Source organism: Amyelois transitella, chromosome 2, assembly GCF_032362555.1.
Source record: "Amyelois transitella isolate CPQ chromosome 2, ilAmyTran1.1, whole genome shotgun sequence".
Taxonomy (NCBI): Eukaryota; Metazoa; Arthropoda; class Insecta; order Lepidoptera; family Pyralidae; genus Amyelois; species Amyelois transitella.
This window is the reverse complement of record NC_083505.1, coordinates 6,727,046-6,740,720: the sequence shown is the minus strand read 5'-3', so window position 1 is coordinate 6,740,720 and position 13,675 is coordinate 6,727,046. Positions and strand designations below refer to the sequence as shown.

Genomic DNA, 13,675 nt, shown 5'->3' with positions numbered 1-13,675 from the left:
AGGCTATAGTAGTTGGCAGTTTCTATCAGATTAATAATATTGACATTAACACCTTGCCACCGCTGATCTTTGACGGAACTATTATTGAATTTAGTACGACGGTTAAAAACCTTGGCCTACATATTGATACCAACTTACATTGGGATTCGCACGTTGTTGCAACCAGTCGGAAAGTTTACAGTGTTCTGCATTATCTGCAACGCTTAAAACATTTTCTTCCAACAAAGACGAAGATTATGCTTACCCAAGCACTTCTTCTGCCTATAATTGATTATGCTGATGTGTGTTATCTGGATTTAACTGAAGAGCATCTCAACAAATTAGAACGTCTTCTAAACAATTGTATTAGGTTTATATTCTGCCTTCGGAAGTACGATCATATTTCTGAATACCGTTCTCAGCTAAATTGGCTCCCCATCCGTAACCGTAGAAATCTTCACATTTTATGTCAGCTCTATACCATTCTCAATAATCAGCTTGCCCCAGACTATCTTAAAAAAGACTTCCAACTATTAAGTTCTACTCACGAAAAAATCCTTCGTTCTTCAAATAAGTTAACTCTTGCTATCCCTTTTCACCGTACAGGTATTGCCTCCAATTCTTTCGCCGTTATGGCTGTTAGGCTCTGGAATTCACTTCCCGAGTCCATCAGGACATCCCCAAGTCGTTCTAGTTTCAAATCGCGGGTAAACGGGTTTTTCCTGAGTCGCGAGGGTATTTAATATCGCCTTTTCACTCATTTCGGTAATCGCTGCACCTATTTATTTATGTATATTGTTTATCTATTGTATTTTTTATGTATGTATATTATAATTATTTTATTTTATATTTTGTGTAGGTATAAATATATTTATTTAGTTTAACCCCACATGAAGTTCTCTGTGGACCCAATGGTTGACTGGTAGATAATGCTTCTAGCATTAAGTCCGCCAATTGTGCTATACATTTGTATCTTGTGCAATGAAGTTTAAATAAATAAATAAATAAATAAATATATAATTATATATTATATATATAAAATTTGTTTTATTTTCTCGACCTCCGAGTCGGTTTCTTGTCGAATTCCCGTCCTGAAGCCTTCAGGAAGAGGGAGATTCGACGTCCCCTTCAATAAACATAGTGTTCCCTTCAATAAACATAGTGTTCCCTAAAACTTTACTCAACAAAGCGACTGTGTGTAGTGCTGCTTGTTTCTGCATTATGGTGATGTCTATGTTGGAGTCTAAGCTGTCACAGTCGATTACTATGGGTGTTATTACTGTTTTGGTGTTCCATAATCTAGTTATCTCTGTTTTGAGTAGGTGATATTTGCTGAGTTTTTCTATTTCTTTTGCTCCTATATTATAGTCTGACGGTACTGTGATGTCTATAAGATGTGTAGTCTTGTTGTGTTTGTCTATGTATATTATGTCCGGTCTATTGTGTGTTACTGTCCTATCTGTTTGTACTGGTATCTCCCACATTAGCTTCGCCTCTTCATTTTCTATGACTCGTGGTTGTTTTAATTCCTCTTTCCACCAGAATTGAGAAACTTGGAAATTGTGTTTCTTTGCTAATATCCAGAAAACATACTGAACTACGTTGTTGTGTCTTTTAACGTAATAGCTACCAGCCAGTTTTTCACAACCTGATATAAGATGTTGGGCGGTTTCATCTTTTTCCGAACATAAACGACATTTGCCGTCTACGGGTTTTTTCATTATGTCTCTTTCGAGCTGTCTGGTAGCAACAGCTTGATCCTGTATGGCGAATATTGACGAAACTAATGTAGAGGATACTTGTTGCTTCTTTATCCATGCAAATGAGAGTTCCCGATCAATATTTGGTTTTTCGAGTATCGCTTTGTAGAACTGTAAATTTGTGCTTCGGTTAAAAGTGTGAGGGATGAAAGAACATTCATGCATTAATCTCGCCTTTTTTCCGGAGGGGTAGGCAGTGACTACAACTTTCTACTTGCTACAAACTCTGCATACTCCTTCCCTTCATCCACATTTATAAGTTTAAAATTCCAAGTATTATTAATCTATATTATTAATTAATAATATATTTTTTATTGAATCGATCAGCGTTTTACAATTTCACATCCCTAATCAAATTTAAAACAACATAGCATTGTAATGTCATCTCATGTCATGTCAGACTGACGGTGACTGACCATGGCCACAGACTTCACACTGTGAAGTTCACAGACAATAACCTCGATGGCTCGATAAAAAACTTACTTAACTATATTTTTATTTAAGCACGGTAAAAATTACTATTTTTATCCAACCTCGTATCAGAAATCAGAAAATTAATAACAAAATACCAAGGTACATTCAAACATAAAACATGCTTGATTACAAAGATAAAGTCATACTTGCACCTATGGTGAGAATAGGAACATTACCGATGCGGTTGTTAGCACTACGTTATGGTGCTGATATTGTATATACAGAAGAATTAATTGACTGGAAATTTTTGCGTTCCCGGCGCAGATACAACGGCAAGTAGCAATAACAACTTCTTTCTTTTCTTTTCCTCATGGCTTTACCGCTTGCGTCCTCAACACTCTGAAGAGGAGACCAGGGTATGCCTTTGACCATGGATCCTGGATTGGGTGAGTCAGGTTTTTACGCTAAGCGACTCTCATCTGATCTCCGCATTAAATGATTATTTTGTATAATTTCAGAAATACTTAATACTGTAGATTATGTGGACCAGACAGATGGTACTATAGTATTCAGAACATGCTCTGAAGAGAAAGAAAAAGTTGTCCTGCAACTTGGAACATGTGATGCTACAAGGGCTCTGAAAGTTGGAAAATTGGTGTGAGTACCTTTTATATTTTAAGAAGTGAAGGTAATTCAGAGTAGTGTCTTTCTACATTTGTGATTGAGCCCAAGCAGCCCCTTTATTCATGAATGTTGACGAAAAATATACCTTCTTGTTTCACTCTCTCACATTGGATACCCAAAGAGAGAAAAGATATAGTTTAGCTTAGTGAATAGACTACCACCATAAATACTATAAATATCTTATAATTAATAATTGTGTTATGATTTTTCAGCGAAAATGATGTTGCTGCAATTGATATAAACATGGGATGCCCTAAAGAATTTTCCATCAAGGGTGGAATGGGAGTTGCTCTCATGGCACAACCTGATAAAGCTTATGATATACTGAAAACTTTAGTAAGCAATCTTTCCATACCTATTAGTTGTAAAATAAGAATATTTGAAAAAGCAGAAGACACTCTGAAATTAGTGGACACCTTGGTGAGTGCAGGGATAAAAGCAATAGCTATTCATGGTCGAACCCGAGATGAGAGGCCTCAGCATGCTGTCCACCCTGATATTATACACTATGTTGCTGAAAGAACATCAATACCTGTCATTGCTAAGTAAGTAGTTTAAAGGTCACATATATGACAATTTTACAATAAAATAAATGTTCCTTTCATGAGCAAGCACTCTCAATTATTGTTTGCATGCATTCCAACGTCAGAGTCAAATTATATCAAATCAATACATGCATTAATTATGTAGCTCAGGGTTGAAAAATGGAGCATTAAACATCCTTGTTTTATGATAAATAATAAAAGTATATAATTTCATAACTAATATGAATAATTATCCAGATTATAATTATATTCCTAATTTTTACATGGGGTATTCTTATCTCAGATATTTAAATTTCAGTGGCGGTTCTAAAGATATTGAAAAGCACAATGACATCGAGAAATTTAAAGATGTCACAGGTTGCTCTAGTGTGATGATTGCACGAGCAGCTGAATGGAATTGTTCGATCTTCAGAAAGGAAGGGTTACTCCCCATGGATGATGTAATAAGAGAATATCTTAAATTAGCTGTTGACTATGACAACTCACCCTCTAACACAAAATATTGTGTACAAAATATACTTAGAGATTTACAAGAAACACCAAGAGGACGACAATTCTTAGACTGCCAAACATTGGAGCAAATATGGTTGGTTTAATTATATGTATATATTTATTCATTTCCAAAAGTTGGTGCTCAAATCAAAGTCACGAGAGGAAAGTTTACTCAATCCAAATTACATGGGTTGTGGGATGTGTATTATTGACTGATTTTTAAGTTACATTCAATGATGAACAACTTGTTTTTGCAGTTTCTCATCCTCCATAATTTAATCAAGTCTGAATATGTTTCTTAAAATTATGATTTGTTTTACTAGTCTTAAAAGAAAAAAGACACAGCTTACACTTGTATAGATTTTTCTTCATCTGTTACTTTAGGTACACATTGCTCTGGAGATAATTGGGCCACTTCCCGTACATTAATCAAGGCAAGTTGGCACAGGTATCTCCTGTGAAATCTAAAAGTAGCTTAAGTACAAAACACCAGCTAGTCACTTAATAAAAAATATTGTTATTTTATTACTTAGTTACATTTGGGATTTAGGAGAATACTGCAAAGAGAAACAATCACAATATCACAAGATGGGAATCCAAGGCAGATGGCAAGTTTCACCAAATGAATTAGAACCACCTCAGAAAAAATTTAAATCTGTGGATAACCTTGAAAATGTCACACAAATGAAGGTAAGGAAAATTATATTTCTTTAAAAAAATAAAAATATATTTTTATTTTTTATACTCTTGTTTAATTATTTAATAAGTTTAAAAAATATAGGTCAGTACTTACCAAAAATAAAAATACTACCACTGGTTAGCAAGGTTGGTGGTGAGCACTGTTAATTTTTTAATTAAATTAATTCTTAGTCTTAGCTCTATAAATGATAAATCAGATGTCAGTAAAAACAGACTCATTTGACTGGCTTATTACAACATTAAGATTATATTTTTAAATTGCTTCTTGTTACAGTTTCTTTTATTTCAGGTGTGTTTTATTCGTGCGAACTTCAATGATTTAAATTTACCCAAGTCACGATTACATGCATGGGCTGGGAAGAATGGACTTAAGTTGCCTGTATATGAAACCCAGCAAATAGAAAAATTATTTAGAACAGTTATAACATTTGATGGACAAAAATTTACATCAAGCTTTTGGGAGAAAAACAAAAAATTTGCAGAACAAGGTGCAGCATTAGTTTGTTTACATAAGCTTGGTTTAGTATCTGAAGAAGATTTGATAAAATTGGGTAGTGTTATAAAATAAAATCATAAGTCACTGACAGTTATGTAGTTTTTATTTTAGGTATATAACATGCACTTACATCATCACCTACAATATGTAAGGACATGCAGGTACATACATATAGTCACATCTATATCCCTGGTAGGGTAGATAAAGCCAAGTCTTGAAAAGACTGACACGCCACGCTGTATGGCTCAATGTAGAATAATTGAGATAAAGCAGATAACCCTCAAATTAATCACAATCTGACACAGTGCAGTATGATTTACCATACATGCTGCCCTTGATTTCTTGTCAAATTGTACATAATGATTATTTATTTATGCTAATAATACAATAATTGTAGTACACCTCTTGAAATAGTTGGCAAAGAATTCTCATACAGAAAAATACGACAATGAATGATGCATCCATAAGTAGATGATGACACAATGATAATTCTAAAATATAAACAAAATATGGGCAGGTAGGAATATATCTTTCATCACAAATTCCTTATTTAATTTGAACTATGTCTGTTTTTTCATGTTATCAATATTTTCTACCAATTTATGATTGAGTTCTTCTAATTTACGATTTAAGTCCTTTTGGCTAATTAAATCTCCTTCCAACTGCCTGAATATTTGATAACAACATTGGGCTTTTTGTAATGCGTCTTCTGTTGTCATCGCAGCATTTGATGAATCTTGTTTGTCGCTTTGATGTATTTCTGGGTTCGCTAAGTCTTCTAGCACATGCTGAGTAGAAGGTAGAATGGGTAAAGTATATTTATCCATATTTGGCCAATTAAAAAGTCAGTCTTCTTGGTTTGATTTAAATATTAATAATATTTACAAGCCTAGCAGCAAGCTAGTGAAACTTGTTCACAAAATTTGGTTTGTCGATTATATATTTGTGAGATAGGGACTAGGGATGGACGCTGCTTATGTGAACGGTTTACCATTACCACCTACTATAACCGTTTATCTGTCATTAGAGAAGGGCGTTTAAACGATAAGCAAATATCATAATACTTTATATTATTTTAAGCTACTGTCGTTAACTAATATTTATCAAACACTAATATATTGGTTCAAACTGCTATGTTTGATATTAAAATTTCGTCAACTGTTAGTTGCGAAATCGTTCGTTACGTTACGGACGGTGAGCACTACTGAATAGTAATAATATGTTTTTAGCGCTTATGTAGAATAAAATAGATTTATTTTCAAAATTGGATACGAGGTATCACTTATTGACGTCACATCACTTAAATCTAATTTCTAATTTCAATAGGAATATTTTGTCAAATAAATAAAGATAAAATAAAATATGTACATACTGTACAAATTATCATTTCAAAAATGCAGAAGCATTTAAGTGGCCATTATGTCAAGCTCGGGCCACACATCTTTGTCATTATTATAATCCTCAGTGCTGTAATAGTATTTCCTAAAAATTTCATCTTTAATGTACTTTCCGAATTTTATATCATTCATTTGAAGAACACTTTTGGTAATTTATTATAAAATCTTATACAATGAATCAGAAATGATTTCCCTACCTTAGCCAGCCGATGCGCTGGGATCGACAACTTATAATTGTTCCGCAGTGATCTACTAGTACATTCACCAACTTTTTTGAAAGAGTTTTAAATTTCGTCGAGCGTTAGTTGTGAAATCGTTCGTACAGATGGTGTGCTGATTAACCCCCTTCAAAAAAAGGTGGTTCTCTGTTTGACTTGTATGTAAGTTTATCCGCGATTACTTTACGTTTTACTGAACCAATTTTGATGGGATGTTCAAGAAAATATTTATTACACCTAGGAGAAGGTTTTTTAATTCTAAGCCACATTAAAAAGAGGAGGACATCGGCTGTCGGTGGCTCTCTATTTTTACAAGTTACTTTAATATTTATAATAGAATTTCGTCGAGTGCAAGTGGTGACATTTACACAATTTTAATTAAGGATGGGACAAAGATATATTTTCAATTTATCATCCATAAATCATTTTCAATGAAGAACTATCATATGGAAATGCCGTAATTGTTCAACTTGACTCAGAAATAACAATGATATATCTGTCTCTTTCTCGCCACATTGGTGTTACGGGAGAAAAAACATTTACACTCTTTTATCAGCACCCTCTTCATTGTCTTCGATGTACTTTTGCTGCCTCTGACGCCATCGTAATTTATCGCTTATCATAAAGTTTTATAATAATTTAGCCAAAACGAAATCTCGAATATTCAAAATAACAAACAATTGCTATTATTTTTTTCTTAGTATTGATATCATTTATCTCTTAACCCTTAAAACGTGAATAAGTCATTCGACAAACATTTTTGCACATTATAATTATTTTCGAACTTATTACCTATATAAAATGAATAATTAATTATAAGTTAAGATTCCAGATGTAGAATCAAATCACAGATGTATTAAATCCTGTGGGAATTTATACCAGTTCACCCGTATTCCGTTTAGTGTAACAAATGGAGTCGCAGCCTTTCAAAGGACCCTTCACTATATTATAAATACTGAAAAGTTAAAGGGAGCCTTTGCTTATCTAGATGACGTAACCGTCTGCGGGAAAAATAAGCAAGATCACGATGAAAACTTACGCAAATTGTACTTACGAAACTGATGCTTCAGATTTTGCTATCGCTGCTACTCTATCACAGAAAGGACGACCAGTACCATTTTTTTCGCGCACTCTTACTAACTGTGAACGTCGACAACTTTCGATAGAAAAAGAGGCAAGTGCTATAGTAGAAGCGCTACGTAAATGGCGGCACTATCTAATTGCGAGACATTTTTTACTGGTTACTGCCAACAATCCGTGGCATTCATGTTCATTCAGACGCACAATAGCAAAATTAAAAATGAGAAGATAGAAAGATGGCGTCTTGAGTTATCTTGTTACCGTTATGACATCGTTTACAGACCAGGAAAACAGAATCTTGCGGCTGATGCACTATCATGCATATGTGCCAATGTTAATAGTTCCACTAATAAACTACTAGAGTTACACAAGTCTTTATGTCATCCGGGAATTACGAGAATGATGCATTTCATTCGCTCCAAAAACCTGCCGTACTCAGTAGAAGATGTCAAGAGAATGACCGCGGCTTGTGCTGTTTGTGCAGAAATCAACGTGATGTAAAGAATGAAGGAACTTTGATTAAAGCAACCACACCCTTTGAGAGACTTAATCTTGACTTCAAAGGACCCTTACCTTCAGATTCGGCAAATAAGTACATTTTAACAATAATCGATGAGTACAGCCGTTGTCCATTCGCTTATACCTGCAAAGATATGTCTGCTGCCACAGTAACAAAATTACTACCAGTCTTGGAAAGACTGATAGGCCACGCTCAGCTGTTTGGCTCAGTAATAGAATTGAGATTCAAATAGTGACAGGTTGCTAGCCCATCGCCTAAAAGAGGAATCCCAAGTTTATAAGCCTTTCCCTTAGTCGCCTTTTACGACATCCGTGGGAAAGAGATGGAGTGGTCCTAATCTTTTTTGTAATGGTGCCGGGAACCACACGGCACTTGAAATTTGATACAGGCAGGCGGCAGGCAGGCAGGGCGGCATCTCCTGTTTGAGCGCCACATGCCATTTTAAATGATGTAAGAGGAAGATAGTCTTAATATCGAATGGTCTAATACTCTAATAGATACTAGGTAGCAGCTTTAGCTGCACCAAGGCAACCTACACTAGTGTGAAACCATAGAAATTGTGGAATGGCCTGAATTATCAAAGTCATATGTATGACATTGCTTGTCATGTCATTGCGTTGACATTGTAACCTTGTTTTTGTTTGTGATTGATAAAAACGTATTTTAGTTATTCTCATTGGTAAATCCATTCTTGTTGTTTTACATGGTAGAAAAAATAAAAGTTCAATTAACCAAAGGTGGATATAAATATTGTGCCTTAAAACCTTTTTGAATTTATTTTTAGTCGCTTTTTTAAGAAGAGCTCTAAAATACATACCCAAAATGATCTGGCTTGGACAGTGTAAAGTAGGTACTTAGTCAACGAATGTAGGGTAGATTGTGCTACTGTTGTGTAGTCACTATCCACTCTATACCAGGTAAAACCATGATTCACCTACTATATATAGCCTATATATGTAGTAGGTGATAGCCTTTGTTCTACACCAGGTAGAACCAAGGCTAAGAATGTCCTATCAACAGCTACGGAGGTCAGATGGGCTTCATTTAAACCCAATTTTTACAATTTCCTAAATTGTGGTAGGGTCATTTTTCTGTGGCACACCTTGTGACTTATCTTGTACTGTACCTACTTTGAACCTTTTTTTTCAGCTTAACATAATCTTAAATAATGAAACCTACTGTAGCAGCAGATGAAATGTTCCCAGAGGGTGTGGGACCCTATATGGATTTGGAAGAGGTAGGTTAATTGACTGAACCATAATGGATCAGGGGTTAAAATCTGACTTGTTATTTTGCCCCTATTAACACTAGTCCATCCATACTCAACCTTTTTTATACTTGAGCCAAAAACCGTTTCCGTCATGGGATCCTGGGCCGCAAGCAAAAAAATTATTAAGTGATAAATAAAAAGTAAATCAAGGGTAACAGTGTATTTACTATATTGATTTTACATAGTAACTTGATGTAAAATTACAGTGTTTTGCTCACTTTCCAGTTCCTGCTGAAGGCTTTTGAATCTTCTTAAAATTGAATGAAGCATAGGAACTTCAAAGTGGCCCAATTTAAAAAAGCCTGGCGGGGCTGCATGCGTTTGAGTATAGCTGCACTAGTCCCTTTATTCTGTGTTAGATACCTACACTTAATGTTAACTTGGGGGTGCAAGGTTATTGTTCCATTAGTTTTTGATTTTTGTCATCAAATTATTATTTTTAATTAACCTCTGAGCTGCTGAACCCGCAATCTGATTTAAAGCGGCATCTGCCTTGGGAAATCATTTTTTTGAGGGAGAAAGGAGTATTCCCAGACTTATAGGAGCATTCAATACTCAAAATCAAATAAAAACGTGGCTGGTAGGGCAGCAGGCAGCAGGCAGCAGGTAGAGCTTAAGTAGTTGAGGCAAGTGCACTGATCAGTGCTTAGGGAGCTGAGAAGTATAAACTGTAAACTATGGTGCCACCCTCAAGCTAAAAAGCAGCTGTTTTAGAACCATAAAAGGAGGTTTATAGTTTGAGGATGGCAGTATGGTATTGTCTGTTGCATAATGAACAGTCCTTTTACACCATATTTACTTGATCCCCAGGTGCAATTATCGTCATTACAAAGTTTATCATTCATTCGTGCATATGATCATGTCTATATCCCTTGTGAGGTAACAAGAGCCAGCAGATAAATTTAAATAAAGGTTAAATAATATACTATATTAGCTATGCCCGCGACTTCATCTGCGTGGAATAGTTATTTTAGGCATCATTGAAGCCCTTAAGGATGAATAATTTTCCCCGTTTTTTTTCACATATTCCATTATTTTTTTGCTCCTTATAGTTGTAGTGATGTTATATAGCCTAAAGCCTTCCTTAATAAATTGTCTATTCAATGCAAAAAGAATTTTTCAATTCAAACTAGTAGTTTCTGAGATTAGCGCATTCAAACAAACAAACAGCTTCAGTTTTATAATATTAGTATAGCTTTGTCTCTGCCTACCCCTCCGGGAAAAAGAATTGATTTTATGTATGTAGGTATTAATGATACAATTTAAAATCGAAGTGACAGGCTTGCCCATCACCAAAAATAAGAATCACAATTTTATACCTCTATACCTTAGTCGCCTTTTACGACATCTGTGAGAAAGAGTGGTCATATTCTTTTTTATATTGGTGTCAGGAATAAAGTATATGTATTATATTTTCTTAAATACATATTTAACCATTTCAATACAACTACATATTATTATACATTTTCTATTTATTTTTAGGCTGGTGGACCATCTAATTTACTTATGGATTTAGCAGCAAATGAAAAGGCTGTGCATGCCGACTTTTTTAATGGTAGGTATGATTAATCTTAAAATCTGTAGTAGGTACATATCGGTCTGTATTCATCATAAAAAAATAATATAACAAATTGAAGATTGAACAGGACTGTTGAAGATGTATGTGATACTTTACATACATGCAATGATGACTTTATCCCTTAAATGATTAATAGAGCCAATTCTTGAAAAGACTGAAAGGCCACGTGAAAATGTAAGGTTCAACTAGCGAGAGGTTGCTAGCTCATTGCCTGCTTCCTGACATGTTTCATCCATTGAATTTTGATACACTAATTGTAAGTGAATTCCTGTGACACTCATAGTTGATTATTTCTACAAATACCAATAAACTACACTGCATTTTGTCAGAATAAGGAACCCAATAGGCTATTTGACAAAGTTCTAAAAACCATCTTAGGGTATTTATTTGTTTATAAGGAGCCCTACAAAAATGCTTTTCTGCCTTTATTACAGCTATTTTATTAAAAAATCGAAAAAGAAAATGAAATATTTAAATATGCCGCCAAAACGCGACTTTTAGCAATATGGCGGCCATGGCATGCAGTGACGTAAATTTCGTGTAAATATCATACAAAGCTTGTTGGTGTTTCGAAAAGTTTTGATTTTCTCTTGTTTTATTTAACTTGTGCCACGTCATATGTGTGAAAATTATTAAAATGAGTTCCTATAAAGGTTGTGCAGTGCCTCAATGCACTAATACAACAATAAAATCTCCTACGAAACTGTTTTTTTCTTTGCCGATGGATTTGAATATTCGCAAGAAGTGGTTTCAGATCATGATCTAAGATCAGTGGTTACCAAGATATACTTACATTGATGTTTTCACATTCCTCAGTTCGGCAGCATAGAAATCTGGATTGTCTTTGAAGAAGACGCCAACCATTATTGCGTCCACTTTGAGTAGGTTTCGACTGTCAGCTTTCGCGGAATTGGTTTCCATTATTAAATACATAGGTATATATCTGAGTAATCCTGAGCGATCAAACACTTATAAAATCTTGAAAAATAACAGCGAACACTAAGTAACGGTACGGTACGATCCACAGTCTGTTTATGGATAATTGACGTCATAATAGAAATAGCCAATCACGTTCGTTTTTAGTCACGTGACAGCTGCATAAAAAAAACGTAATTTTCTGAGACGGATTTTGTTAAAATAATGCAATATCTTTATCTCGCGTTATTACAAATCGCTCCAAAAAAATAATATTAAGACGGATGACATAAAAGAAATGTATATTTTTAATACAGTCAACTAGCCTATTCTTTTACCTCAATTGTTTCATTTTAAGAATTATTTTGGCCATTATCAATATTTGTTTGTAATGTATTTTTTTTTGTTTACATTTCAGATTTCGAAGATCTGTTTGATGACGACGACTTAAAATAAACAAACTAGAAATATATTATTTAGCTTTTGAAATACTATGTAGTGTATTTTTTTGATATAATGAAAGAGTAAATCCCCCGAATCCAACATTTGTAGTGTCAAAACGTTTAAAATAGATAATATCACATAGCACGAAATAGACATTTTTAAAAATTTATAAACATAATTAAACAAAAGTCATTACTTGTTGTGAACTATAATTTGGTTTAGTTTATGCCCAATCACAGAGGCTGAATATAAGTGACTAGCTGTGCCCGAGACTTCGTCCGCGTGGAATATGTCATTTTGGGCATCACTGAAGCCCTCAAGGATGAATAATTTTCCCTGTTTTTTACATATATTCAATTATTTCTTTGCTCTTTATAATTGCAGCGTGATGTTGTATTAGCGCGTTCAAACAAACTCTTCAGCTTTGTAATATAAGTGCATACATACATAAAATCACGCCTCTTTCCCGGAGGGGTAGGCAGAGACTACCTCTTTCCACTTGCCACGATCTCTGCATATTTCCTTCGCTTCATCCACATTCATAACTCTCTTCATGCAAGCTCGGCGGTTTCGGGTACTTTTGACCTGACCCTTTACCAGGACGTCCTTAATTTGATCAAGATACGTTCGTCTAGGTCTTCCCTTCGTATATCTGCTTAGTCAACCTGTTTTCATTCATCCTCTCCACATAACCGAACCATCTCAACATACCCTTTTCTATTCCTGTAACTACATCTTTCACATCACAACATTCCCTTATCACGCTGTTCCTTATCCGGTCACTCAATTTCACACCCAACATACTCCTTTACGCTCTCATTTCCACTGCATTTATTCTGCTTTCGTGCTTCTGTAATCCTATCCTACTAATATTATAAATGCGAAAGTTTGTGAGTAGGTATGTATGGATGTTTGTTACTCTTTCACGCAAAAACTACTGAACCGATTACGATGAAATTTAATATGTGGGTAGCTGAAGACCCAGAATAACATATAGGCTACTTTTTATCCCGGAGTCCCCGCGGGAATGATTCCACGCGGACGAAGTCGCGGGCGGCCTCTTGTATAAGTATAGATGTAGAAATAGAAAAAATCTATATTTAAAGTTTCATTTAATTAGATGGTATGTAATATGAACTCTATTCCAAAAAGTATTGTTTATTTTTATTATTACGATCTGTAG

General features: G+C 34.7%; 2 protein-coding genes across 7 annotated transcripts; both read left to right on the top strand.

The window, feature by feature from the left end:
- The first annotated feature begins 2,150 nt into the window (after window positions 1-2,150).
- Window positions 2,151-5,153, top strand: LOC106131039 (tRNA-dihydrouridine(20) synthase [NAD(P)+]-like). Of its 3 annotated transcripts, XM_013330028.2 has the most exons (7): window positions 2,151-2,312; window positions 2,559-2,599; window positions 2,672-2,810; window positions 3,050-3,382; window positions 3,681-3,968; window positions 4,408-4,564; window positions 4,848-5,153. In XM_013330028.2, exons 2-7 carry the CDS (start codon window positions 2,572-2,574, stop codon window positions 5,139-5,141), a joined length of 1,239 nt encoding a protein of 412 aa, XP_013185482.2. In that variant the 5' UTR covers window positions 2,151-2,312; window positions 2,559-2,571; the 3' UTR covers window positions 5,142-5,153. The 3 variants fall into 3 exon arrangements, with proteins under 3 accessions (XP_013185482.2, XP_013185481.1, XP_013185480.2); XM_013330027.2 differs by lacking the exon at window positions 2,559-2,599 and having other exon boundaries at window positions 2,151-2,485; window positions 4,863-5,153; XM_013330026.2 differs by lacking the exon at window positions 2,559-2,599 and having other exon boundaries at window positions 2,151-2,485.
- Window positions 5,154-8,883: 3,730 nt separating this feature from the next.
- LOC132901836 (COP9 signalosome complex subunit 9) lies at window positions 8,884-12,539 on the top strand. Of its 4 annotated transcripts, none has more exons than XM_060944648.1 (4): window positions 8,884-8,963; window positions 9,434-9,521; window positions 11,037-11,109; window positions 12,467-12,539. In XM_060944648.1, exons 2-4 carry the CDS (start codon window positions 9,453-9,455, stop codon window positions 12,502-12,504), a joined length of 180 nt encoding a protein of 59 aa, XP_060800631.1. In that variant the 5' UTR covers window positions 8,884-8,963; window positions 9,434-9,452; the 3' UTR covers window positions 12,505-12,539. The 4 variants fall into 4 exon arrangements, with proteins under 4 accessions (XP_060800631.1, XP_060800625.1, XP_060800636.1 ...); XM_060944642.1 differs by having other exon boundaries at window positions 8,886-9,021; XM_060944653.1 differs by having other exon boundaries at window positions 8,920-9,130.
- The last annotated feature ends 1,136 nt before the right edge of the window (window positions 12,540-13,675 follow it).

Bases quoted from the DNA above. Each gene is read 5' to 3' on its own strand.
- LOC106131039 (XM_013330026.2), top strand. From the start codon at position 2,332: ATGCTTGATTACAAAGATAAAGTCATACTTGCACCTATGGTGAGAATA. The intron at 3,969-4,407 runs GTTGGTTTAATT...TTTATTACTTAG, and splicing joins CAAACATTGGAGCAAATATG to TTACATTTGGGATTTAGGAG. The intron at 4,565-4,847 runs GTAAGGAAAATT...TTCTTGTTACAG, and splicing joins AAAATGTCACACAAATGAAG to TTTCTTTTATTTCAGGTGTG.
- LOC132901836 (XM_060944648.1), top strand. From the start codon at position 9,453: ATGAAACCTACTGTAGCAGCAGATGAAATGTTCCCAGAGGGTGTGGGA. The intron at 9,522-11,036 runs GTAGGTTAATTG...ATTTATTTTTAG, and splicing joins CCTATATGGATTTGGAAGAG to GCTGGTGGACCATCTAATTT. The intron at 11,110-12,466 runs GTAGGTATGATT...TTTACATTTCAG, and splicing joins GCATGCCGACTTTTTTAATG to ATTTCGAAGATCTGTTTGAT.